Here is a 27741-nt window from a genome sequence, read left to right on the forward strand (position 1 = left end):
TGCTTTCACACGCTGTAAAACATGATGTACATTACAATGTAACACCAGGTACATGTGAAATATACAGACAATAGGTCCCAATAGCAGGACCCCTACTTCCACATATCCAGGCAATCCCAATGCTCTACAATCAACCCATGGGGTCACGGGCAGGGACCCTGACCAAAGGGAACGGCAGGACCGGGCTTACCCTTTCTGTTTCGACGCCCTGATGCCCATTTCGTCACAGCGTTGTTTGACCCAAGTCCTGTCCCTTGTAGGTTAGATGATCCCCCCTCATGTGGTATCACATATTTGTAATGGGGAGGCGAACTCTACCCTAGTATATGCACACCCTAATACTATATAATACGTGTGTGTGTGTGTGTGTGTGTGTGTATATATATATATATATATATATATATATTACACACAAATAAGTGTGTGTTATATATGTATATATATTACTGAACCGCGTGCGTATGCATATACATTAAAAAAAGTTATGGTGGGTGACAAAAACCCTCTAACATACAGTGTACAGAAAATAAAAGTCCCACGTGTGAGCACATTCACGTGTCTGACAGGTCTGCTACCCTGTCTTTCCCCTTTATCTCATATCGCCTAGCATACAGTACTTCCTTTGCAGCCAGGGATTCTGGGTAATGACATGCAAATGTGCAAAGTATGTCACTCTTTACTTCTTATCCATTTTAACATGGTTCCCTATGAGCTTCTGCCTGCCGCATTACACAGCTTATCAGCACCGCCCGAGAGAGAGACCTTTGATGTATGTCATCACACAAAAAGTACTTGTGTGCATTGCCGCTTTAAGGGTAGTACGCGTTTATGTAATGGCGTTCCAGCTGTAAGAGACACAGAGTTCAAGGAGCGAGGACAGGAATTCTTTTCTTCAGCTCAGTAAAATGATCTGGAGTTTGAAACATAAACTTAACTGACCCAGCTAGGTGTAAAGATCTGTGATCGCAGTGGTAGATGTGAGCTGAGTGGTTAGAAAGCAGCGGGTGTCTCATTTCCTAAACATTACGGAGAGACAGAGAGGGGTGTGGGGGAGAGGTGAGAGGTTGGGAGAGACAGAGAGGGGTGTGGGGGAGAGATGAGTGGTTAGGAGAGAGAGCTGTGGGGGAGAGGTGAGAGGTTGGGAGAGACAGAGAGGGGTGTGAGGGAGAGGTGAGAGGTTAGGAGAGACAGAGGTGAGTGGTTAGGAGAGAGAGGGGTGTGGGGGAGAGGTGATAGGTTGGGAGAGACAGAGAGGTGAGTGGTTAGGAGAGAGAGGGGTGTGGGGGAGAGGTGATAGGTTGGGAGAGACAGAGAGGTGAGTGGTTAGGAGAGAGAGAGGGGTGTGGGGGAGAGGTGAGAGGTTAAGAGAGACAGAGAGGTGAGTGGTTAGGAGAGAGAGAGGGGTGTGGGGGAGAGGTGAGAGGTTAAGAGAGACAGAGAGGGGAGTGGTTAGGAGAGAGAGGGGTGTGGGGGAGAGGTGAGAGGTTAGGAGAGACAGAGAGGTGAGTGGTTAGGAGAGAGAGAGGGGTGTGGGGGAGAGGTGAGAGGTTAAGAGAGATAGAGAGGTGAGTGGTTAGGAGAGAGAGGGGTGTGGGGGAGAGGTGAGAGGTTAGGAGAGACATAGAGGGGTGTGGGGGAGAGGTGAGAGGTTAGAAGAGACAGAGAGGGGTGTGGGGGAGAGGTGAGCGGTTAGGAGAGACAGAGAGGGGTGTGGGGGAGAGGTGAGAGGTTAGAAGAGACAGAGAGGGGTGTGGGGGAGAGGTGAGCGGTTAGGAGAGACAGAAAGGGGTGTGGGGGAGAGGTGAGCGGTTAGGAGAGACAGAGTATGGAGTTGCAGTCAGAGCCCTGGTCTGTGCTCCCTGTGTCCTTATCTAACACCTCCCTACTGGGCATCATCTTCACCGTCTGTCTTCTGCTGCTGGACTTCATGAAGCGCAGGAAGACATGGAGACGGTTCCCACCAGGACCTCCCTCGGTGCCCTTTCTGGGGAACATGCTGCAGGTCGACTTCAAAAAACCCCACGTCTCCTTAACCCAGGTAAGTCTTGACTCTTGAGCGCCCGTGTGTTGCTAGCAATGGTGACCTATAGACTGGACTGGGCTCCATTTAACTTCCCAGAACCCTCATTCTAATATCTCCTGAACGGAGCATGGAACATCATCGGAATGTAGCTGCAGAACTGATAATAGGGCCGTCCTTGCTAAATACAGAATAGCAGCATAAGAACTTCACAGTGATAAAAAGAAAGGAACATTATTTTTATGGTAAGTAGAGGGGATTGCTGCTTTAAAAACCTCATTAATGCAAATGGACTGTGATCCACAGTTATGTAAAAAAATATCCTCTTTGGGCAGAATTATCAAGCGTCAATATGGGTTAGTGCACCCGATCAGCCTTTAAATCCCACTAGCTTGAGTTGGGTTAACACCAGATTGGGTGCTCTCACCAGTACCAGCGCTCAATGGATCTGGGCCACGGAGTGTAAACACATTTAACACATTCTCGGTTCTAAACCCATAACCTCGACTTCTTGATGTCCATTAACAGCTGAGTAAAAAGTTTGGGAACGTCTACAGCCTGCAGTACTTCTGGAAAAACATGGTGGTGTTGAACGGGTTTGAGGTCATGAAGGAAGCTCTGGTCGACAAGTCTGAAGATATAGCTGACCGGCCCCGGTTTCCCATTTACGAGAAGCTTGGATATCACGGAGACTCCAAAGGCAAGTTCAAACCATTTGAGTTCCCGCAACGTACCCTAAACATCCCTAGCGTTGGCACTCTAGGGACCCTATGACGTATAGGGTGTGTCACGCTATAAATACTCGTTTTCTAGGAGATCGTGTTCATCGCGACTCTGTTGAAGTTTATGAGATCACCGACGCTAAAAATCAGTGAGACTAGCCCCAAATCAGTGGCATCAGTGAGAGTGGACAGTTCTGGGGTTCTATTGGGATGTCTTGTGTCCAATGCTTAGGTTTGTTGCTGGTCAGGTACGGCAAAGCCTGGAAGGAACAGAGAAGATTCTCCCAGTCTACACTGAGGAACTTGGGAATGGGAAAGAAATCGCTGGAGGAGAAAGTGATCGAGGAAGCCGGGTATCTGTGCTCTGCTCTCCAGTCTGAGCAAGGTTAGTCATACAGTATCTAGGGCCTAGGACACTTTAAGGCAGGGGAGCGCAATCTTTTTTTCCCTGCGCTTCCCCTGCTGGCTGTTCCCCTCTCTCCGCCCCCTTTCCCCCCCTTCCAATCCCTCCTCTCTCCCCCCCCCTCTTACCTTGGCTCCAGCGTTGGCGTCATTTGATGCTGCGTTGCCATGGCGACGCGTCTCCAGAAGCAAGGTAAGTGCAGTTTACAGACGCCTTCGCCGCTTCTCCGGAACTTAATTTAAGTGCGTTCGGGATGCGCGCGGGGCCTCTGTAAACCCTGCGCAGACAATCTCGCCCCCCAGTTTGCGCATCGCTGCTTTGAGGCACAGATCCACAAAGTTCAGTGACAGTGGCATAAGGAACACTGACCGGAACATAGCGTCACGTGAAACCGAACTGCGTATTTTCAAAGGACAATAACATAACGGTTAAGCCATTTCTTCTCCCGTACAGAGCATTGCGTCAACTATAACGCTTGTTAGCGATAATGGCGTAAATTATATGCAAATGAGGCATTATCATAACATTGCATATGCACGAACCTCACGTGAATTAGGTCATAACCGCACTTGGCGTTACTCAGATCCAGACCCGGAAATAGGGCTTTTGTAGGGTCTGGATGGGTGTAACACCACAGCTAGGCATGATTTATCTAACATAGCGTTATTTCCCTCTCATTTCTTTCCCAACTTGAGCTAAAACCCTATTTACGGAAATGTACATTAAAAAGTAGGGCTATTCCAGGATTGTTAAAAACTAGTAGTGCTACTCTGGCCCTATATATAAAAAAGGTGTGATACTCGGCACCATCATGGGATGAGGCATCCTGTTGATGTTTTTCCTAACATGACGTCCTGATATTTTTGCCCCAGGCCACCCCTTTGACCCACGTTTCATCATAAACAACGCGGTGAGCAACATGATCTGCTCCATCGCTTTCGGAGACAGGTTTGACTACGACGATGTGAAGTTCCAAAGACTCCTCCGGCTGTTCGAGGAAACCTTTAAAGCCGAGTCTGGACTCTTGGCCCAGGTGGGAGTAATGTCATGTTTCAGTGTAATTATACATCCAATACATGAATCTAACTCTGCAAATAGAGATGGATGGTAGCGCCACCTACAGATGTAGCCGCGGAATACTGGCCATCGCATGGCTGCGAGAACTCTCTCCGTGGGGGGTCCAATATGGACAACAGACCACCGCAGGCAGATGTGACTTTTACTGTCCACGGAGCCGTGGTGTTTTGATTTTCTTCCCGTGGCCCCACGGATAGTAAGGTTGGATACTTCTGTACTTCTTCATCAGATCGAGGCTTATTAGATGGGTTGACCATTTATAATCCAACAATTTTGTCAAAGATAATGATTTGTCTCTATACGCGTAATCGAATATGATCCCCATTTCCAATAGTCTTATTATAATTTGTTAATTAACTATACTCATGTTTTAGTGCTCGGATATATATATATATATATTTAAATTAAATCATGCTGATTTATCTCTAAATGTTATCGAGCACCATCAGCATTCCTGGGTCCCAGGAGAGATGTCTACACCTGGGCCCTCAGGTTGTTGAGTCGGAGGGTGGAGGGGATGCTGAGACGCTGCTGAGCTAAGGGGAAGGGGGCAGGTTGCTTCTGATATACGTGGTGCACCCTTCAAAAAAGGGGGCCCTGTCCAGTTCCAGTCAGGCCAAATTACTGGGTTCAGGTGGTTGTGCCCCCCTTCGCCTGGCCCAGTTCAGCCCCCTTATGGCAGCGCTGAACCCTGTTACGGTAATGTGAATGATGCAATTATTAACTGTACAAAGAATTTGCAAAAAGTGGTGTGACTACATCCGTGGAACCCGTCATGATTCCGGAGTTTGCTTTCTAGATTCTAAACGAGGTTCCTTGGTTGATGAAAATTCCCGGACTGCTTGGCAGAGTTCTGCAATACGAATGGGATATAATCCAGTTCCTAAAGGACATCGTTTCCGAACACAAGAAGACCTGGGATCCAAACCACATCAGGGACTTTATAGACGCCTTCCTGCAGGAGATGGAAAAGGTAAGAAACGATTATTCTTTATGGAATATTAATGAATGCAGGAGGTGTTTCGGGGTGCAGCAGGTGAACTCGGTTCGATTCCCACTGTCGGTATTTTATGATTTGGGGCGTCAATTAGTTTCTCTGCAAAAAGGAGATCGTAACTTCTAGAGGGCAACGGCTTGTGTCCGAAATATCCTACATTGCAGCTCTGCATAAGCAAACAAATATTATTAATCATGCTTCGGATTGGCCGTTTGGGTAATTCTCCCTCCCCCTGATAACGCGCTCTCTCACATTCAGTAACATCAAAATGTCTTTCATCAATCTAACTCAACTCCTGTTAATTAACAATGTAGAGAACGGTTTTATAGCGCGCACAGTGTGCCGGTTATAAGAGTATGCACCAGTTATTCAGAAAAAGTGCCCACCTGGACCTTCAGGTAGGAGGTGGGGTGTTAGGGGTCACGGATACTTTGATACCTGCCTCAGCCGCCTATACCTTCTCCTTATAACCTTAAGCCCTCCAGCTTCTTCCCCTCAGGCTTCAGACATTAGATTGTAAGTTCTTCAGGGCAGGGGCTCACTATGCCTGTGTCATTCCCGATGTGTAGTAGCACAATAGAACAACACTGTTATTATACCATTGCACCGTTAATTCTCTCCCAGGTCACAGAAGACGGCGACAGCAGCTTTAATGAGAGAAACCTGCTCCTATCGACGTATGACTTATTTACAGCCGGGACAGAGACCACTTCCACGACTCTGCGGTGGGCTCTGCTATTTATGCTGCTTTATCCTGAGGTTCAGAGTGAGTATTCGATTGCCCAGGGAGGTGAATTTTTAGCAACTAATATCCAGTATTCAACAACAGAATTTAAAAAAGAGCCGTATTGCTAGAAAGAAAAAGAAAAAACTCGGCAAGAAAGGATTTTGGATTGGTACAAAAAAATAAATGTTCTTTTATGGTGAGTAGTAGAGATTACTGCATTAAAACCGCAGCAGCCCGCTCCAGTCCTCCTTAGGCTGCGCTTATAGTGCCGGCGACGCGACGTCGCTCCAAAACAAAACAATCGTGAGCGCTTATAGTAAGGGCGACCAAAAATTTGGAAGCCGGGTAAATTAGATTTTTCAGAGACTGTCGCCACATGTGACTGTCTCTGAACCAATCAATGACCCCGTCGTTAGCGACGTCGCTGAAAGTTAAATGATAACTTTTGCGGGTGGCGACGGGTGACGTCATTGGTCGCGTCGCCGTCGCCAGCACTATAAGCGCGGCCTTACTTTCCTTAAGTGAAGATCTCACCCTGCTCTTTCTAGCGCTGTTTCTATTTTTATAATCGGATGCTCCGTTGAGGAGATATGCGCGTTTGAAACATGCATGTATGTATATCTTTATATAGACCCCGCAGTGTACTCAGCGCTTTGCAAGAGACAATACAGTACAGGGAATTATATCCCAATATATGCAGGAAACAAGATCAGACAACAGGAAAGGGAATCCCTGCCCCGGAGAGCTTACAATCTAAGTGGTATGATGGGAGACTCACAGAGACAGCGGGTGAGGGGATGTGTGGTAGATGGCAGTGCTTGGGTGTCTGGGAGGTTAAAATGGAGCTCACCCCAGAGCCCAGTGCAGCCAGGTCACCATAGTAAGCTCAGCAGCTAGAGAAAAGCTATCTCGGGAAGCACTTTAATGCAAGGGGTAGGACTCTGTGTAAACATGGCGCTGTTTTTAGGGAAAGTCCATGAGGAAATAGACCGAGTGATTGGAAGAGACAGGAGACCGGCGATGGGAGATGTATTGGAAATGCCGTATACCAACGCGGTGATCCATGAAGTTCAGCGCTGTGGTGACATTGTTCCGCTGGCCTTGCCACATATGGCCTATAGGGACACGGAGATCCACGGCTATTTCATCCCCAAGGTAACGGGAGGCGGGAACGTTACTGGATCTTCTAACTTCTCCCATTGACAGTGTCCCCTCCTCTCCTTACATTGGGAGCCAGTGATTAGCACAGGGGGGAGGGGTGTGTATCAGCGCAGTGTCCCCTCCTCTCCTTACATTGGGAGCCAGTGATTAGCACAGGGGGGGAGGGGTGTGTATCAGCGCAGTGTCCCGCTCCTCTCCTTACATTGGGAGCCAGTGATTAGCACAAGAGGGGGGGGGAGGGGTGTGTATCAGCGCAGTGTCCCCTCCTCTCCTTACATTGGGAGCCAGTGATTAGCACAGGGGGGGAGGGGTGTATCAGCGCAGTGTCCCCTCCTCTCCTTACATTGGGGACCAGTGATTAGCACAGGGGGGGAGGGGTGTGTATCAGCGCAGTGTCCCCTCCTCTCCTTACATTGGGAGCCAGTGATTAGCACAGGGGGGGTGGGGTGTGTATCAGCGCAGTGTCCCCTCCTCTCCTTACATTGGGGACCAGTGATTAGCACAGGGGGGGAGGGGTGTGTATCAGCGCAGTGTCCCGCTCCTCTCCTTACATTGGGAGCCAGTGATTAGCACAGGAGGGGAGGGGTGTGTATCAGCGCAGTGTCCCCTCCTCTCCTTACATTGGGAGCCAGTGATTAGCACAGGGGGGAGGGGTGTGTATCAGCGCAGTGTCCCCTCCTCTCCTTACATTGGGAGCCAGTGGTTAGCACAGGAGGGGAGGGGTGTGTATCAGCGCAGTGTCCCGCTCCTCTCCTTACATTGGGAGCCAGTGATTAGCACAGGAGGGGAGGGGTGTGTATCAGCGCAGTGTCCCCTCCTCTCCTTACATTGGGAGCCAGTGGTTAGCACAGGGGGGAGGGGTGTGTATCAGCGCAGTGTCCCCTCCTCTCCTTACATTGGGGACCAGTGATTAGCACAGGGGGGAGGGGTGTGTATCAGCGCAGTGTCCCCTCCTCTCCTTACATTGGGGACCAGTGATTAGCGCAGGGAGGGGAGGGGTGTGTATCAGCGCAGTGTCCCGCTCCTCTCCTTACATTGGGAGCCAGTGGTTAGCACAGGAGGGGGAGGGGTGTGTATCAGCGCAGTGTCCCCTCCTCTCCTTACATTGGGGACCAGTGATTAGCACAGGGGGGGAGGGGTGTGTATCAGCGCAGTGTCCCCTCCTCTCCTTACATTGGGAGCCAGTGATTAGCACAGGGGGGGAGGGGTGTGTATCAGCGCAGTGTCCCGCTCCTCTCCTTACATTGGGAGCCAGTGATTAGCACAGGGGGGGAGGGGTGTGTATCAGCACAGTGTCCCCTCCTCTCCTTACATTGGGAGCCAGTGATTAGCGCAGGGGGGGAGGGGTGTGTATCAGCGCAGTGTCCCGCTCCTCTCCTTACATTGGGAGCCAGTGATTAGCGCAGGGGGGGAGGGGTGTGTATCAGCGCAGTGTCCTCTCCTTACATTGGGGACCAGTGATTAGCACAGGAGGGGAGGGGTGTGTATCAGCGCAGTGTCCCCTCCTCTCCTTACATTGGGAGCCAGTGATTAGCACAGGGGGGGAGGGGTATGTATCAGCGCAGTGTCCCACTCCTCTCCTTACATTGGGAGCCAGTGGTTAGCACAGGGGGGGGAGGGGTGTGTATCAGCGCAGTGTCCCCTCCTCTCCTTACATTGGGAGCCAGTGATTAGCACAGGGGGGAGGGGTGTGTATCAGCGCAGTGTCCCCTCCTCTCCTTACATTGGGGACCAGTGATTAGCACAGGGGGGGAGGGGTATGTATCAGCGCAGTGTCACTAAGCAGCTGATGGTGCGACGTTCCGCTGCATCTCTGCTTCCTCTGCACAGATGTCTGTAATGGGGGATCCCAGACAGTATAGCATGTTCCTGAGCCTGTGTGCGGACCGCGCACTTTGTAAGGCCCAAAACTGCACCTTAGCATGGGGGGTGGGGGGTCGTATAGCGGTTGATTACAGCAGGAGCTTCCCCACAATGCTTTGCATCCACAGCAGCACGGTATTGTGGGACGTGGCTTTGGAAGCTCCCGCATTAAGGTTTGGAACCACATGGTAGGTTAAGGCACTGTTAAATATGCCTTGTCTCTTTTGACCTTGACAAATCTCAAGGGCACCACCGTCATCACCAACCTGTCCTCTGTGCTGAAGGACGAGACCGTCTGGGAGAAGCCTCATCAGTTTTACCCGGAGCATTTCCTGGACCCCGACGGCAAGTTCGTGAAACGGGAGGCGTTTATGGCGTTCTCTGCAGGTAAATCTACAGACGATGACTGACTCCAACTCAGCCAGACCCGGAAACGGTGAGGGCCTGAAGTCTGCGTGTAACTGAATGACATCCATTATCCCGTGTGTCCCGCAGGGCGCCGGGTCTGTCTGGGGGAACAGCTGGCCAGAATGGAGCTCTTCCTCTTCTTCACGTCCCTCATGCAACGATTTACATTTAAGATCCCTGACAAGCAACCTCGCCCAACAGAAGATCCCCTGTATGCGTTCACACTTAGCCCGACCCCCTACCAAATGTGTGCTATAGCGAGAGAGGAACCTGTCAAGAAGAACATTTTTGTTTAGTTTTTTTAATGTACTTTAAGACAGGGGAGGGCAATTTTCCCCCCCTGCAGGCTGTGCCCCTCTCGTTGCACCCCCCTTCCTTACCTTGGTTCTGGCGTCATGATGTCACGTTGCCATGGCAACGCGACATCACATGACCACGCGGCGTAATTTGCCACCGCCTTGCCATGGCGAAGCGTCACCTGAAGCTGTCTTAACCAAGGTAAGGAGAAGTCGCAGAGGCCTTCGCCGCTTCCCCGGCATTCAATTGAAATGCCTTTGGGAAGCGCGCTGGGCCTCTGTAACCCCCGCGCCCCCCCCCCCCCCTGCAGAGAATCTCGCTCCCTCCAGTTTGCACACCCCTGCTTTAAGAGTTCCCTTCTCGCCGTTTTCCACGGCTGTTTTTATTTTTAAAATCGGATGCTCCGTTCAGGAGTTACAAGCGTTGGAATGATTAATTGTCTGGGTTGTTAAAATGGAGCTCTCCCCAGAGCCCAACGCAGTGTAAACGTTACCATGGTCACATCAGACGCTTGGGATAAAGAAATTATGATTTTGTTTACACTAGAAAAACAGTATTTTTTTGTGTTTTTTTTTTTTTTTTAAAGAACAGGACTTGCTCAGAGGAGAATATACTAACATTAATGAGTTAAACGCACACGGGCTTCACGGGGGCAAATGCTTCTTTAACACCATATACTGTCCTACCCTCTAGAGTGTAAGCTCTCAGAACAAGGGCCTTCTGTATCTGCGTGTGCCGGCCTGTCCTTACTTGTATGTCCTGTTTCTGTTATTGATGTCACTCTGTAACCGCGCCGTACTGCGCTACGGAATATGTGGGCGCTTTACAAATAAAGGGTCATAATATATAGTGTGTAGAGCAGGAATGGGCTACATCCGGGCTGCCGAACCATTCTCTCTGGCCCGCCATCTCTCCAAACCTCTCCTGCCTCAGCTGCAAGAGTGGCAGCATCAAGGGAGAGTGGCGGTGGTGGCACGCCAGCACCCAGGTGGGGCATAACGTGGAAGTTAGGCCCCACTGGGAGATTAGCAACTTCCATAATCACCGCCTGGGTGGGCTCCCTCCACCGACTGCCACGGTAATACTCGCACCTCAGGTAGGACTTTGGAATGGGAGAGGATGGAGGAGGGGGGGGGTGAGAAGTGAGATATGGTGGGGGGGAGTGAGAGGGAAGTGGGAGAGTGAGAGACGGGGGGAGATTGAGAGGAGGGGGGATAGAGGGGAATAGTGGAAGAAATGGGGGTGAGGGTGAAGGGAGTAAAAAAAGGGGGCATGTAGGGGAGAAGCTGGTGAAGGGAGCAGGTGGGGAGAAGCTGGAGAGGTGGGGGGAAGCTGGAGAAGAGGTGAGCATGTGGGGGAGAAGCTGGAGAAGATTGGGGCATGTGAGGGAGAAGCTGGTGAAGGGAGCAGTTGGGGAGAAGCTGGAGAGGTGGGGGGAAGCTGGAGAAGAGGTGAGCATGTGGGGGAGAAGCTGGAGAAGATTGGGACATGTGGGGGAGAAGCTGGTGAGGAGGGGAGCATGTGTGGAGAAGTTGGAGGGGAGTGTGTGGGGGAGAAGCTGGTGAGTAGGGGAGCATGTGTGGGAGAAGCTGGTGAGGAGGGGAGCATGTGGGGGAGAAGCTGGTGAGGAGGTGAGCATGTGGGGGAGAAGCTGGTGAGGAGGGGATCATGTGGGGGAGAAGCTGGTGAGGGGAGCATGTTGGGGAGAAACTGGTGAGGAAGGGAGCATGAGAGGGAGAAGCTGGTGAGGAGGAAAGCATGTGGGGGAGAAGCAGGTGAGGAGGGGAGTATGTGGGGAGAAGCTGGAGAGGAGGGGAGCATGATGGGATAAAACTGGTGAGGAGGGGAGCATGTGAGGGAGAAGCTGGTGAGGAGGGGAGCATGTGGGGTGAAGGCAGGATGAATTCAAGCCTAAATATTATTTATGCTATATTCTCTATATACATATATATTCAGGATATACCTTGTTAAAATAAGTAATTAAGTTAGGAATTATATTGAAATATGATTAGCTGACTCTGCAAAGATAAGCTGAAGACAGCCATGTGTTTGTGTAATGTCTGCTAAATTGCAACAGTTTGGATTCAAATGTTAGTTAAATAGAAGTAAGACCATACAATAGAGATGGGTCTTAAAAGATAAGGAACATATGATTAACTATAGTTACTTCGTTACAGAACAGAGAGCGGTTTCGGAATCAGGGTAAATATTGCAAAATGATTGACTAAGAACATTTTGGCTGGCACTGAGAAACAGGGACTGGGTAAGGAACATGTATAAAGATTACATTTGGATTGATAGTATTCAGAATAATTTAACACCAAGCTAAGAACAGCCAAGTTATAGATTCTCCCCTCTATAACTAAATTCTAGACAGATATTTTCTATTCCCTCTGAATAAATTGAGACTATTTGATATATATTGGAAGGTGGGACATTTAATGAGCAAATGTTCATGGGGGAGAAACTGAAGAGGAGGGGAGCATGTGGGGAGACGCTGGTGAGGAGGGGAGCATGTGGGGGAGAAGCCTGGTGAAGAGGGAGCATGCAGGGGACAAACATGCAAGGAGGGAGCATGTGGGGGAGAAGCTGGTGAGGAGGGAGCATGTGGGGGAGAAGCAGGTGAGGAGGGGAACATGTGGGGAGAAAAAGGTGAGGAGGGGAGCATGCGGGGGAGAAGCTGGTGAGGAGGGTAGCGTGCAGGGGAGAAGAAGGTGAGGAGGGAGCATGCGGGGATAAGCAGGTGAGGAGGGGAGCGTACGGCGAGAAGCTGGTGAGGAGGGGAGCGCTCGGGGAGAATCAGGTGAGGAGGGGAGCGTGCGGAGATAAGCAAGTGAGGAGGGGAGTGTGCAGAGATAAGCAGGTGAGGAGGGCGCATGCCGGGGAGAAGCAGGTGAGGAGGGAGGCTGTGCGGGAGAAGCATGTGAGGAGGGAAGCATGCGGGGAGAAGCAGGTGAGGAGGGAAGCATGTGGAGAGAAGCAGGTGAGGCAGGGAGCATGCAGGGGATAAGCAGGTGAGGAGGGGGCGTGTGAGGAGGGGAGCATGTGGGGAAGGAGGTGAGATGGGAGCGTGCGGGGGAGAAGCAGATGAGGGGAGAGTGCGTGGGAGAAGCAGGTGAGGAGGGGAGCATGCGGGGGGGAGAAGCAGGTGAGGATAGTGTGTGCTCGGGAGAAGAAGGTGAGGCGGGAGCATGCGGGGAGAGAAGCAGGTGAGGAGGGACTATGCGGGGGAGAAGCAGGTGAGGCGGGAGCGTGCAGGGGAGAAGCAGGTGAGGAGGGAGTGTGCTGGGGAGAAGAAGGTGAGGAGGGAGCATGCGGGGGAGAAGCAGGTGAGGATAGAGTGTGCTGGGGAGAAGAAGGTGAGGCGGAAGCGTGCAGGGGAGAAGCAGGTGAGGAGGGAGTGTGCGGGGGAGAAGCAGGTGAGGGGGGACCGTGCGGGGGAGAAGCAGATGAGGGGGGGAAAAGCAGGTGAGGATAGAGTGTGCTGGGGAGAAGCAGGTGAGACGAGCGTGCGGGGAAGAATGAGGTGAGATGTGAGTGCGGTGGAAAAGCAGGTGAGGGGAGCGTGCGGGCGAGAAGCAGGTGAGGAGGGGGGCGTGCCGCTGCGGGGGAGAAGCAGGGGAGGATGGGGGTGTGCCGCTGTGGGGGAGAAGCAGGTGAGGAGGGAGCGTGCAGGGGAGAAGCAGGTGAGGAGGGAGCATGCAGGGGAGAAGCAGGTGAGGAGGGAGCGTGCGGGGGAGAAGCATGTGAGGAGGGAGCGTGCGGGGGAGAAGCAGGTGAGGAGGGAGCGTGCGGGGGAGAAGCAGGTGAGGGAGCGTGCAGGGAAGAAACAGGTGAGGAGGGAGCGTGCGGGGAAGGAGGTGATATGTGAGCGTGCGGGGGAGAAGCAGGTGAGGAGGGAATGTGCAGGGAAGAAGGAGGTGAGATGTGAGAGTGTGGGGGAGAAGCATATGAGGGGAGCGTGCGGGGGAGAAGCAGGTGAGGAGGGGGCGTGCGGGGGAGAAGCAGGTGAGGAGGGGGTGTGCGGGGAAGAAGCAGGTGAGAAAGGAGCGTGCGGGGAAGAAGCAGGTGAGGGGGGGCATGCGGGGAGAAGCAGGTGAGGGAGCGTGCGGGGGAGAAGCAGGTGAGGGGGAGTGTGTTGGGCCACACACTTAACCAACATTATCTGTTTCATTTACAAAATATGTCCAATATTTACACTAAAAGTGGCCGTTTCTCCTGACGGTTTGTTTAATTTGTGAAGGATTTCCTCCCCACACCGTGCAGCAGGACGTCTGTATTCACCTCTCTGATCTTTTTAAAGGCCCTCTGGTGTAGGTTACTAAAAGTACACTATGAGTTAACAGTAGAGGTTAAGCTCCACCCAGTGGTGACACAGCATACTGCGTCATCACAGGTATAAAGGAGAGGAGCATAGGATTCTGGGACAGAGTTCCAGCATGACATCAGAAGAGAAGCTTCAGAGATTAGAGGTAAGGATGTTCCCCAAAGTAATTTAGATCAGGCCCCCCTTTTATTGTGTTTCAGATTTGGACAGTGCCCCACCAGTTAGGATCATATAGTATGGCCATATGAAGTAAGAGCATGTCCCAGTAACAGGAATGCAGACGGACCTTAGTGGGCTAAGCAGAAGTGCTCCACAGGATGTCTGGGGATCAGCCCTACAAGCAGATCTCCAGCCACAGAGATCAGTACCCCCTTAGGAAGTGGCAGTTGCAAAGCAGAGGCGGGGAAGTTACAGTCAGGCTGAGTCCCCGGTGGTCACAGTGGCACGCGCTACAGCATGCGCACCACACACCACAGCGCTGCCCTCTATGTGTGTTGGTGCTTAAAGCACTGTGACGCGTACGCTGGCAGGGAGCCAAGAATTTTGTCTTCCCGTGCCGCGACCCGGTCACGTGGTGGCGCGCAGACAATGGCACATATGCCCAGTCATGGCCCCTCGTCCCGCACTCCCCTACAGATCGCTGATCGCGGCAGGGAGGACTGGTGCCATAGCCTAACGTTGCACAGACCAGGCCAGGATCTCAGCAGGGGCCCCCAGTAACCGGGACTGCAAGGATGTTAATAAGAAGGGTGTCCCTGATCCATCAGATGAGAAGCAGTAAAGTAACAAGTACCTACACCTCCCATATGTGTTAAGAGTGGGCACTCCGGGGAGATCTATGTATAGAGTAATATCAATATGGAGGAAAAGAAGAGCACCTGTTGTTCAATCCACATGTGCTGTGACTGCAGTGTCCCCAAGCCTGGGACATTAATAAAGATTGAGGTTGTACTAGAAAAACTCCTGGCTCCCATCTTATCCATGGCCTCATCTTATCCATCGCCTCATCGTATCCATCGCCTCATCGTATCCATCGCCTCATCTTATCCATCGCCCACCTTATCCATCCACCTTATCCATCGCCTCATCGTATCCATCGCCTCATCGTATCCATCGCCTCATCGTATCCATCGCCTCATCTTATCCATCGCCTCATCTTATCCATCGCCTCATCTTATCCATCGCCTCATCTTATCCATCGCCTCATCTTATCCATCGCCTCATCTTATCCATCGCCTCATCTTATCCATCGCCTCATCTTATCCATCGCCTCATCTTATCCATCGCCTCATCTTATCCATCGCCTCATCTTATCCATCGCCTCATCTTATCCATCGCCTCATCGTATCCATCGCCTCATCTTATCCATCGCCTCATCTTATCCATCGCCTCATCTTATCCATCGCCTCATCTTATCCATCGCCTCATCTTATCCATCGCCTCATCTTATCCATCGCCTCATCTTATCCATCGCCTCATCTTATCCATCGCCTCATCTTATCCATCGCCTCATCTTATCCATCGCCTCATCGTATCCATCGCCTCATCGTATCCATCGCCCACCTTATCCATGGCCTCATCTTATCCATGGCCTCATCTTATCCATGGCCTCATCTTATCCATCGCCTCATCGTATCCATCGCCTCATCTTATCCATCGCCTCATCGTATCCATCGCCTCATCGTATCCATCGCCTCATCTTATCCATCGCCTCATCTTATCCATCGCCTCATCTTATCCATCGCCTCATCTTATCCATCGCCTCATCTTATCCATCGCCTCATCTTATCCATCGCCTCATCTTATCCATCGCCTCATCTTATCCATCGCCTCATCTTATCCATCCACCTTATCCATCGCCTCATCTTATCCATCGCCTCATCTTATCCATCGTATCCATCGCCTCATCGTATCCATCGCCCCATCGCCTCATCGTATCCATCGCCCCATCGTATCCATCGCCTCATCTTATCCATCGCCTCATCTTATCCATCGCCCATCTTATCCATCGCCCATCTTATCCATCGCCCATCTTATCCATCGCCCATCTTATCCATCGCCCATCGTATCCATCGCCTCGTCGTATCCATCGCCTCGTCGTATCCATCGCCCATGTTATCCATCACCTATCGAATCTATCGCCCCATTGTATCCATCACCTTATCTTATCCATCGCCCATCTTATCCATCGCCTCATCTTATCCACCCACCTTATCCATTGCCTCATCTTATCCATCGCCCCACCTTATCCATCGCCCACTTTATCCATCGCCCACCTTATCCATCGCCTCATCTTATCCATTGCCTCATCTTATCCATCGCCTCATCTTATCCACCCACCTTATCCATCGCCTCATCTTATCCATCGCCCACCTTATCCATCGCCCACCTTATCCATCGCCCACCTTATCCATCGCCCACCTTATCCATCGCCTCATCTTATCCATCGCCCACCTTATCCATCGCCCACCTTATCCATCGCCCACCTTATCCATCGCCCACCTTATCCATCGCCCACCTTATCCATCGCCCACCTTATCCATCGCCCACCTTATCCATCGCCCACCTTATCCATTGCCTCATCTTATCCATCGCCCACCTTATCCATCGCCCACCTTATCCATCGCCCACCTTATCCATCGCCCACCTTATCCATCGCCTCATCCTATCCATCGCCTCATCCTATCCATCGCCCACCTTATCCATCGCCCACCTTATCCATCGCCCACCTTATCCATCGCCCACCTTATCCATCGCCCACCTTATCCATCGCCCACCTTATCCATCGCCCACCTTATCCATCGCCCACCTTATCCATCGCCCACCTTATCCATCGCCCACCTTATCCATCGCCCACCTTATCCATCGCCCACCTTATCCATCGCCCACCTTATCCATCGCCCACCTTATCCATCGCCCACCTTATCCATCGCCCACCTTATCCATCGCCTCATTTTATCCATCGCCCATCTTATCCATCGCCTTATCTTATCCATCGCCCACCTTATCCATCGCCCACCTTATCCATCGCCCACCTTATCCATCGCCCACCTTATCCATCGCCCACCTTATCCATCGCCCACCTTATCCATCGCCCACCTTATCCATCGCCTCATCCTATCCATCGCCCATCTTATCCATCGCCTCATTTTATCCATCGCCCATCTTATCCATCGCCTCATTTTATCCATCGCCCATCTTATCCATCGCCCATCTTATCCATCGCCTCATTTTATCCATCGCCCATCTTATCCATCGCCTCATTTTATCCATCGCCCACCTTATCCATCGCTCACCTTATCCATTGCTCACCTTATCCATCGCCTCATCTTATCCATCGCCCACCTTATCCATCGCCCACCTTATCCATCGCCCACCTTATCCATCGCCTCATCTTATCCATCGCCTCATCTTATCCATCGCCTCATCTTATCCATCGCCTCATCTTATCCATCGCCTCATCTTATCCATCGCCTCATCGCCTCATCGTATCCATCGCCTCATCTTATCCATCGCCTACTACACCGATGTAACCACCCTAGAGAGGCGGGCACACAGGGTTACGTTAGGATAAATAAAAAGATATTGCTTGGAGGAGAGTAAGGTGGACATAGTACAGGCGCGTGCACGCACAATGAAGAGATTTGTGGCCAGCATGTTCTGCGCGACAGGGGGCATGGCGAGGGGCGTGCCTGTGACATCATGTGAGCAGTTCGCCCTCATTGGCTGAACCGCACTTTTGACCAGGCCGTCGCGAGGCAATATCAAAAGATTTTGTCTCGCGAATAACTGGTCGTGCCGGTGCACGCGCACTATGGCCATGCCCCACGCCATATTTTATGTATTATTTGTCTTAACTCTGTGCCCAGGACATACTTGAAAACGAGAGGTAACTCTCAATGTATTACTTCCTGGTAAAATATTTTATAAATAAATAAATAAATAATGCCTTGCTGCAGTTTGTTCCCGGCCCTAGCAACGTCACCTGTACTATGGCCGCTGCCCAAGAAGTGCAGACATTGCGCTTATATTTGTGCTTTGATACATTGAGCCCAATCATTTTTATCTACGAACATCACAACATATAACATTGCCAGTTTCCAGTGTGTGTTCTTGCTGACACCGGGACCGTTTCTTATCTTCCGTGTTCGTTTCGCTGGTCACAGATAGGTAAAATGTATTACTTTTTACAAACAATATTATAGACACAGAAAACACTATTGGCAACATTTAGAGGCCTTGAGGAAATGTAATTTGTAATAACTTTCCAGAGAAACAAACGCTGACAAAGTTAGATTTGTTTAACGGAGCCAATTAGATTGCTAAATTCTTGACACAAAGTTTTGTTGTGAGTGTTTTTGGCTCTGGGATTAAAGTCCGATAAGGTCATACAGTCACACTGCCGTGGGCCCACTACTCTGACCAATCGGGCCTGCTCCTCACCCTCATTGGCTGAGCAGGGAGCGTGGTGTGTGGCGGCGGCTGCTGCCGCCACGGTTTACGAGATAATTCCAGTTTTTGTTGCCAGTGCTCTCCTCCCCTCCTATAGGAAAATCAAAATGGCAGCGAGGTAATAATAACTTTATTTAATATGGCACTTTTCTCCCAATGGGACACAGAGTGTGTCACACTTACAGTATAGCACGCGGTACGCAGCACGTAGGATTGTTACAAACACAGTCCCTGAACTGTGCATCTTACAATCCGTGTGTTTTTGGTGGTAGGGAGATAAAGTGATTTACCCAAGGTCACAAGGAGCTGACACCGGGAATTCAACCAGGTTCCCCTGTTCTAACTCTGTGCCGTGTCTTTACTCACTGAGCCTCTCCTTTAGTCCTTTAGTCCTCTCCTGGGCCAATTGGAAGCCGCAACTTCATCGGGAACATGACATTGGTTGACCGTTTCCATTTCCAGGAAGTACTGTAGCATGGTAAGTACCACGGGAACTTTCGGCCCCCTGGAGTTAGTTGTATGGTTTAGGTTCGAAGGACCTGCTCCCCCCCCCCCCCCCCGCACCCCTCAGTTCATATAAGGTAAAAATATGACTATTGAAATTGGGCAAGTTTGCTGTTTGAATACAAAGTGGACAAGAGAAAGGGATGGGGGAGCACTGGTGGAATAATAGAGTAAGGTACAATTTGGTTCAGGTGTGTGGGACTCTGAAACATTCAAAGTGGATGTTTTAAATCTAAAATAGTTTTAAACACTCACACGGCCTTGTGCAAATGCTTGCGCTTCAAGGTATCTTTAACGTCCTCACTTCTGGATTCGATCTCTGCCTCTCGTCTGGGCTCTTCCTTTCTTCCTTCTTTAGTGTAATGTCACCTTCTTCTTCTTGTAGATTCGATCTTCGCCTCTCGTCTGTGCTTTTCCTCTCCTTCTTCCTTGGAGTCCAACTGCAGCACCACGATACCTGCTAAACATCCCCCAGAGACTGGCCTTTTATCCCACCCCACACCGCAGCTCACCAGTTGAGTAAGCGGTGTGTTTGCTGTTCATTTTTATTTCTTTTTTAATAAAGTCGTTTAGCCTTGACTCCCTAGGCTTATTACCTTATTGGTCTTTCTGGGAGAGAGAAGGTTACATCGGAGGCTGCCACCATTCCCTATCTAGGGACAATAGAAGGAACCATTAAAGATACCATTCCAAGTGTGCACTCACACTTGGCCGTGTGAGTAATTACTTTGATAGATTTCCTTTTCCCTTTTACTTGCCACATAGCAATTTTTTAATTTTGGAGCAGTGGGACTGCGCCCAGAAGTCCAAAGATACCATCCCTCAGAGTGCACACACACATGCCCGTTTGAGTGTAATTTTAAACTTTAAACCTTAAAGTCTTCAACCACTGGCTATTGTTCCCTTGCACCTATTTTTGTTCATATTTTCGTTCATATTTATATGCTTTTATTCCGAGGGTGACATCACACCAAGGAAGAAGGAGAGGAAAAGCACAGACGAGAGGCGAAGATCGAATCTACAAGAAGAAGGTGACATCACACTAAAGAAGGAAGAACGGAAGAGCCCAGACGAGAGGCAGAGATCGAATCCAGAAGTGAGGACGTTAAAGATACCTTGATGCGCAAGCATTTGCACAAGGCCGTGTGAGTGTTTAAAACTATTTTAGATTTAAAACATCCACTTTGAATGTTTCAGAGTCCCACACACCTGAACCAAATTGTACCTTACTCTATTATTCCACCAGTGCTCCCCCATCCCTTTCTCTTGTCTCCTTTACTTTGAAGGATCCTGGGTAGGTCCTCCATTGGGGTTGATAGAGCCACAGGAGGAAAAGAGACAGAGGGAGACCTTGCCCACTATCAAGGTTGTTATTACACCCATATCTTACACTTAATTATTAGGTAGCGCCCGGGTATTCCTGTTCTGAATACAAAGTGGGCCTGTAATATTGTAAATAAGGAAAACACTTGCACTCTGGTTATGAAAAGAAGAAATGATGCTCCGTAACCCTCTAGTACGCCACACTTTAGTGACTAAAACCCTTGAAAATGGCTTTTTGACTAGGTCTTCAAAGGACAAGGGCCACAAGTGTATTGTAATGCCATTTTAGATACATTTAAAGACTTGTAAATGACTATAACAAGTCATGTATAACACCTGAAAGATATCAGAAAATAAAAAAATGGCGGAGCACTGCAAAAATCGCTAATAAGGAAGCTGGACAAAGATAACAATACAAATGTAATTTATTGAAGGCACATCACCCTCGCAGTCATTCCGACGCGTTTCGTACCTGTACCATGTATATTTACATTACCATAATGCAGAAGATTTTCTCAAGGTCATAAGGCACTGGATGTCACATTGGGTCCTCCCACACCAAGGACAGGTCAGTTACCAAAAAGACCACTCCTCCCTATCTCACTTTGGCACACATTTTGAAGGGGTGGGGACTCAGCGTTAATGCGAACTGGGGGTCTTCTCTTGGGCGAGGTTGGTCATTGGGTATTTCAAAGGTAAAACGTTGCATGAGAGACGCGAAGAAGAGGAAAAGTTCCATCCTGGCCAACTGTTCTCCCAGGCAGGCCCGCCGACCTGTGGAATAGAAGGCAGATGCGTTGGAATTAGGGTCCGTATATACAGGGTCAATACAAGGAACGTGCAACAGAACTGCTGGACCAACGTGTAAGTGCTCCCAAAGAGCTAACAATCTAATTTTTGGTGCCTGAGGCACAGGGAGATAAAGAGACTAGCCCGAGGTCACACGGAGAGCTGATGCTGGTATCTGAACTGGGTTCAACCACTTCAAAGGCAGCGACATTACCACTGAGCTAAGGTTTTCGTTAGTCCTAACATAATGCGATGGTTAGTGATGTGCTGATCTATCCCCCCAGGGAGATACATTTTCTCCAACTCATATCTCCGGAGTTCAACCACAGAATGTGAAAATGTAATTTAATTCCTTTAAAAAAAAAAAAAAAACAGAAACAAAAAGGAAAAAAGAAAGGAGACATTTATTTAATTTTATAGTCAGCAGAGCCGGTTAGTGTCCTAATAACGGACCTAGAACATCATGGGTAATGCTCATGTTCTAGAGGATGATTGGGCAGACAGGTCCAACAGAGTGGTTGACCCAATCGAAACAGGAGGGGAGCCCTTTCCACTTATGTGGGGAGGAGGCGATCATATGATCGCTGATGTCGCGATCACATGACTGTTAATGATGGAGGCCCATTGGCTCTATGGTGCCTCTGTAAGAAAATGAATAAAAAGCTCTATTTATGTTTACAGTACCTGCAGAAAACGGCATAAACGCCTCTTGTTTCACAAAATTCCCTTCTGCATTAAGAAAGTGCTCAGGGTAGAATTGCAGTGGCTTTTCCCAAACGCTCTTATCCTTCAGCACAGTGGACAGGTTGATCATAACAGTGGTTCCCTAGAAAGGATAGAATCTGTGATGTGTACATGAGCTATGACAAGACATGGGAAAGAGTATGATATATGATCTGCCATGTATTATCTTCATGTTAAGGGATTTCCATCTGGACAAAGATTTTACATGAAAAGGGGAGTCAAACAGGGTGTATACAGGCATACCCCGGTTTAAGGACACTCACTTTAAGTACACTCACGAGTAAGTACATATCGCCCAATAGGCAAACGGCAGCTCACGCATGCGCCGGTCAGCACGTCCTGAACAGCAATACCAGCTCCCTACCTGTACCGAAGCAGTGTGCAAGCGGGGAGACTATAGAGCCTGCTACACATGCGTTATTTACATCAGTTATGCACGTATATGACGATTGCAGTACAGTACATGCATCAATAAGTTGGGAAAAGGTAGTGCTTCACTTTAAGTACATTTTCACTTTACATACATGCTCCGGTCCCATTGCGTACGTTAATGCGGGGTATGCCTGTACAGTACTTTGTAGGCAAAAAATGTAACCCCCTTCTAGAGATGCATGCAACGCCTTCATATCCCCCTCTCTCTTTTATCCCAAGCTGTACATGTGGAGATCTTTTCCTGACATGTTTTGCGATAAAGACTATGCAGGATTTTCGAAGCTCATCTTTTGTACTACTTCTAGGTTTAATTACGTCCATCTGGATATTCGGTCTAGAGGACTGAACATTGTACTCTAGATGGGGTCTCGCCAATGATCCATAAAGTGGCATTACCAGCTTTCACTTTTCTCTGCTAATATACAGTATTTCCTATATAACACCAATATTTTCTCCACTGCTTTGTTATATTCTTTTCTACTTTCAGACTTAATGACCCATAGGTTCCTTCCCTCTGTGTTAGCTGACAGTATTATCAATGTGCTCCAGTATTTGCTTTTATCATGTTATTAATAATGCTAAATTGAGTCCTGAGCCCAAAGACGAACCATTGGTAAGTTGAGCAGCATTTATATAGATTGATTTGGTAGCGTTGTGTTCAGTTTTGTACCTTGGGGATGAAAAAGCCTTGGACCTCTGTGTCTCTGTAGGTCATATGAAGTACGGATAAAGGAACGATATCCCCACAGCGCTGAACTTCATGAATCACCGCGTTGGTATACGGCATTTCCAACAGATCTCCCATCGTGGGTCTCCTGTCTCTTCCAATCACTCGGTCAATTTCCACATGAACTTTTCCTGAACGAACATAATGTTTTGAAATAATTAGATTTGTGTTATAAGTTATGGGACAAGGGTTACTAATTTACCCACCCAGCACTACAGGGGCCATTGCAATACTTACTCTGGACTTCGGGATAAAGCAGCATAAACAAGAAGGCCCATCTTATGGTGGTAGATGAGGTTTCAGTGCCAGCACCAAACAAGTCATATGTTGTGAAGACAAGATTCCCCTCATTAAAACTGCTGTTGTTGTCGCCCTTTACCTAACAGTATTAAAATATAGTCATTAAAGTCTGGGTATTTGATAGACGAATCAAGCCTACATTTTTTTATGTAGATATCTGTAGTTGTAAGCATTGCAATCAAGATAATACAAGGTGGCTTCTAGAAGGCCCCATCCTGCTGGAGGGAGGAGTGCTGGGGAAGGAGAAGAGGGGAGGTAAAAGTTTCTGTTAAAGGTGCAAAAGATGTTTGCAAAAAGAGGGGAGAGAAGGACACCGCTGTAATCAGGTAGCATTGCTCACCCAAGAGTGTTAAAATACTAGGACTGAAAAAGAATCCTTCAGACTTTAGCCTTCCAGTATGGAATAATACTGGAGTAATAATAAGTCTTCACCCCAAAGAGAAATGACACATTCTGATGTTCAGGCATGTTAGGGAGACAGTAATCCTCCTCTGGGAATGTTCCAATTATCCAATATTCACCGGGGAGTTCAGATTCTGGTAAGGTTATAACACCCTTTCTCTAAACGGAGACCCTGATTTATAAGAAGCTCATAGTGTTAGTGGCACCTCTCTCATGTTGAAATACAAAGCATTTCTAGAAGTTGTAAGGAGTAGGACTACACTTCTCTTCTGATGGGGAATCCCATGTGTGAGGCATTCTCTGATGGCATAATAGCTCACTACCACCATGTGAGAAGTGTCCCTTACTTTCTCCATCTCCTGCAGGAAGGCATCAATGAAATCTCTGCAGTTCTCCGGGTCCCAGGTCTCCTTGTGCTTTGAGACAATCTCCTTTAAAAACTTCTGAATATCCAGTTCAGGCTGGAGAATGTTATTGCGTAGTACTGAGATCCTCGATAAGCACGGCACCTCATTCAGTAACTAGAAATCAAAACCCAAATGTTTAAAAATATATATGTTACGCTTTGGGAGTGATGTATTGAGGCACAGTTTTGCGCAACATTTCCATTTGTCTTTGCATCAACATGTCCAGGCTGCACAAACGCTCTTCATTTGATGTAAATGCAAGAAGAAAATGGAGCACTGCAGCAAAACAAACTATTCTCTTTCTTCACGTTAATACATTTCCCGTGTGTGTGTGCGGGCTGTAGTGTATATGTATATGTGTGTGTATATATATATATATATGTATATGTGTGTGTATATATATATATATATATATATATATATATATATATATATATACACGCTATGTACATTTATCGCGCTATATAAATAAAGACATACAATATATATATTCTCTCTCTCATCTCATATCTCATATCTCATATCTCACTGCTGCTAAGAATCCAGACTCCACTTTCAGGGCCTGCTCAAAGAGATGCAGGAGGTGTTGGAACTTGTCATCGTCATATTCAAACCTGTCACCAAACGTAATGGAGCAGATCACATTGCTGACAGCGTTATTCACTAAGAGGTGTGCATCAAAGGGATGGCCTGTGGGCATAAAACAAAGTCATATCTACTACATATTACCAAAGTCATTTTCTGAAAGAGTTAGAGGGACACGAAAGAAGATCCTTTTGCTGCCAGAACCAAATGCCCAAAGGAGGATAATGATATGCCCATTTACGGAATGTATCATTTTAAAAGTGAACTTGAATTTGTATTTAAACCAATCAATTATTCGAACGTCATCAATATAACCTCATCAACATACCCTTAAACATGTACATCATCAATATAACCTCATCAACATAACCTTAAACATGTACATCATCAATATAACCTCATCAACATAACCGTAAACATGTACATCATCAATATAACCTCATCAACATAACCTTAAACATGTACATCATCAGTATAACCTTAAACAGTAACATCAGCAATTTAACCCTAATATATGTGCAATGCACTGGTTGCGTATCAGTGTGTCTGTATCTATGTTAGTCCATTTGTGCTGTGGGATTAAAGAGCATCAGATGCTGGCTTTAGGGGTTATCAGATATCAATGGGGTAGGGTACCATTAAGGCTCTTCTGGTAGCAAAGGAATTCATGTTTTCTTGACAAATAATTGCTTTTACTCTCCTGACTCCATAGGGATTTGCCATGTAAACTACAGCATTTCAACCACTAATCAGTACTCAACAGACTAGTCTGACAATTGTAGAGCCACTAGATTTGCAAGGTATTTGCCCTGTTTGACACTAACCTTGCTCAGACTCGAATGCAGAACACAGATACCCTGCCTCTTCTGTCACCCTCTCCTCTAAAGATTTCTTTCCCATGCCAAAGTTCCTCAAGGTGGTGAGTGAGAATCTTCTCTGCTCCTTCCAAGCTCTTCCATATTCTGCTACAATCACACCTGTGCAAATGACACATCATGATATACTGTATGATACTCATATTAAAACTTTCATACCGTCAGACACAATACTTATAAGATGTTCTATGCTGCTCTCTAGTGTTGGCTTTGCAAAATAAATTGCAAATAATATATAATCTCTGCTTTAGCTCTGCAGGGAGTACTCTTTCCACTTATAGATCACTATAATGTATAGTTTCAAGCAGCAGTCCGTGAGAGAGACCCTCTGCCAGGCTCAAACTAACCCATGTGAAATGCAGCAAGCAGTGCTGGCAGACCAACCAATAGGAGTACAGCATTAGGACTGGATCATTCTCACACGGTTGAGCTGGAGTTGCTTGCAGGTAGGGCATTAACCGTAGTAAAAGTAATTTTTATATTTGCCAGTTGGATCACTTACCTTTTGAGTTCCCAAAATATCCAAGATGCTCGTAGAGGGGAAATCTGGGCCGATCCGCGAAATCCTCTGACTTGTTGATCAAAGCTTCCTTTATGACTTCGAACCCGTTCAACACCACTATGTTTTTCCAGAAGAACTGCACGCTGTACACATCACCGTACTTTTTATTAAGCTGTCAAAAGAGACCGAGAAATTGGTCTGTTGCGTTTCATCTCATATAACACTCAGCGGTCTCAGTTTAATTGTACTAGGTCAGGTACTAGGCAACCCGTGGCTCAGAAGCCACATGGCTCGTTGAGTAAATACATGTGGCTCAGTCCGGGTCACGGCAGGCGCTGGAAGTTGGGTCCTGGCCAGAGCTTGGGCCACACTGTGGCACCTGGCTGCTGAGGCCAGGCCCTCGCTCTGCGACCAATCCCTCCCTTCCCTGCCTGTGTACCTTGTCGACGCGGGGCCCAACTTCCGCATCCAACTACATGGCCACGCCAGAGACGTGGGACAAGGGCAGGCCACCCACCACATCCCAAGGTAAAATTCTTGAAATGAATGCCAGGTGATTGCGAGAAGAGGGTGGAGGGGAGAATTCCCCCCCCCCCCGCTAATTCTGATTGAAGTAAGTTTGACACATGTCAATGCTTATATTTACCTATTAGTGTGTGTGCACAGTATATGTATCATGTATGTGTTTGTGCGGGTGTCTTTATATTCCTGGATGTGTTGCGGCTCCCAAAATGTTTTGGTGAAAGAAAGATAACAAATAAGAAGGCTCTTCTTCCTAGAAAAGCTGCAGACCCCTGTGCTAGGTGGTGCTCATTACCACTACTTTTTATTCAGAGACTTACAGTTCCAGTTTATTTTTCATTCTCCAGCACGGGGAAGATGTCTTCTCAGTATATTGAGCCCCTGTACATAAAACATTGATGCTTCAAACTTTTGGTGAAACCAATGCTGCCGCAATAAATTCTGTGGTGGGGCTTTGCCAGGCTTACCGGTGATTGACTGTCAGTGTTTCTATCTCCCAATCACAAACAAGTCTTTTAAAGTCATGCACCAGAATTTGTTGCGTAACCGGATATTGCCCCTTTGGTTTCTGGGGTCAGCACACAGCATCAGGGTGGCTTTCAGTATATTTGTAACTAGCCCTTTCCTAGTTATGCCACTGGATATTCCCACTTGTGTCCTGGATTTACCTGGGAGAATGAGACATGGAGGTTTTTGAAGTCGACCTGCATCATGTTCCCCAGAAAGGGCACCGAGGGAGGTCCTGGTGGGAACCGTCTCCATGTCTTCCTGCGCTTCATGAAGTCCAGCAGCAGAAGACAGACGGTGAAGATGATGCCCAGTAGGGAGGCCTTAGATAAGGACACGGGGAGCACAGACCAGGGCTCTGACTGTAAGGCCATACTCTGTCTGTCCTAACCACTCACCTGTCCCCCACACCACTCTCTGTCTCTCCTAACCTCTCACCTCTCCCACACACCACTCTCTGTCTCTCCTAACCTCTCACCTCTCCCACACACCACTCTGTCTCTCCTCCACACCCCTCTGTCTCTCCTAACCACTCACCTCTCCCCCAAACCCCTCTCTGTTTCTCCTAACCACTCACCTCCACCCCTCTCTGTCTGTCCAAACCGCTCACCTCTCCCCCACACCTCTCTCTGTCTCTCCTAACCACTCACCTCTCCCCCACACCTCTC

At 48.6% G+C, this 27741-nt stretch overlaps 2 protein-coding genes across 7 annotated transcripts; one reads left to right on the top strand and one right to left on the bottom strand.

Moving 5' to 3' along the window:
* Positions 1-1440: 1440 nt before the first annotated feature.
* On the top strand, positions 1441-24441 carry LOC142467961 (cytochrome P450 2D17-like). 6 transcript variants are annotated; one of them, XR_012788534.1, is made up of 11 exons: positions 1710-2038; positions 2549-2720; positions 2975-3127; positions 4018-4178; positions 5022-5195; positions 5844-5985; positions 6914-7101; positions 9216-9357; positions 18837-18932; positions 19917-20103; positions 22957-24441. XR_012788534.1 is itself a non-coding variant. In XM_075573995.1 (10 exons), the coding sequence occupies exons 2-10, from the start codon at positions 1826-1828 to the stop codon at positions 9672-9674; spliced, it is 1554 nt and encodes a 517-aa protein (XP_075430110.1). In that variant the 5' UTR covers positions 1441-1502; positions 1800-1825; the 3' UTR covers positions 9675-10766. The 6 variants fall into 6 exon arrangements, 3 of the variants coding, with proteins under 3 accessions (XP_075430110.1, XP_075430109.1, XP_075430111.1); XR_012788533.1 differs by having other exon boundaries at positions 1711-2038; positions 19344-20103; XM_075573995.1 differs by lacking the exons at positions 18837-18932; positions 19917-20103; positions 22957-24441 and adding exons at positions 1441-1502; positions 9466-10766 and having other exon boundaries at positions 1800-2038.
* LOC142467966 (cytochrome P450 2D6-like) lies at positions 20689-27719 on the bottom strand. Its single transcript, XM_075574006.1, has 9 exons — positions 27235-27719; positions 26045-26216; positions 25492-25644; positions 24612-24772; positions 24023-24196; positions 23211-23352; positions 22917-23104; positions 21755-21896; positions 20689-21055 (listed from the first exon to the last, which is right to left on the bottom strand). Exons 1-9 carry the CDS (start codon positions 27445-27447, stop codon positions 20877-20879), a joined length of 1524 nt encoding a protein of 507 aa, XP_075430121.1. The 5' UTR covers positions 27448-27719; the 3' UTR covers positions 20689-20876.
* Between the last annotated feature and the right edge of the window lie 22 nt (positions 27720-27741).

This window comes from Ascaphus truei, chromosome 17, assembly GCF_040206685.1.
Source record: "Ascaphus truei isolate aAscTru1 chromosome 17, aAscTru1.hap1, whole genome shotgun sequence".
NCBI lineage: Eukaryota > Metazoa > Chordata > Amphibia > Anura > Ascaphidae > Ascaphus > Ascaphus truei.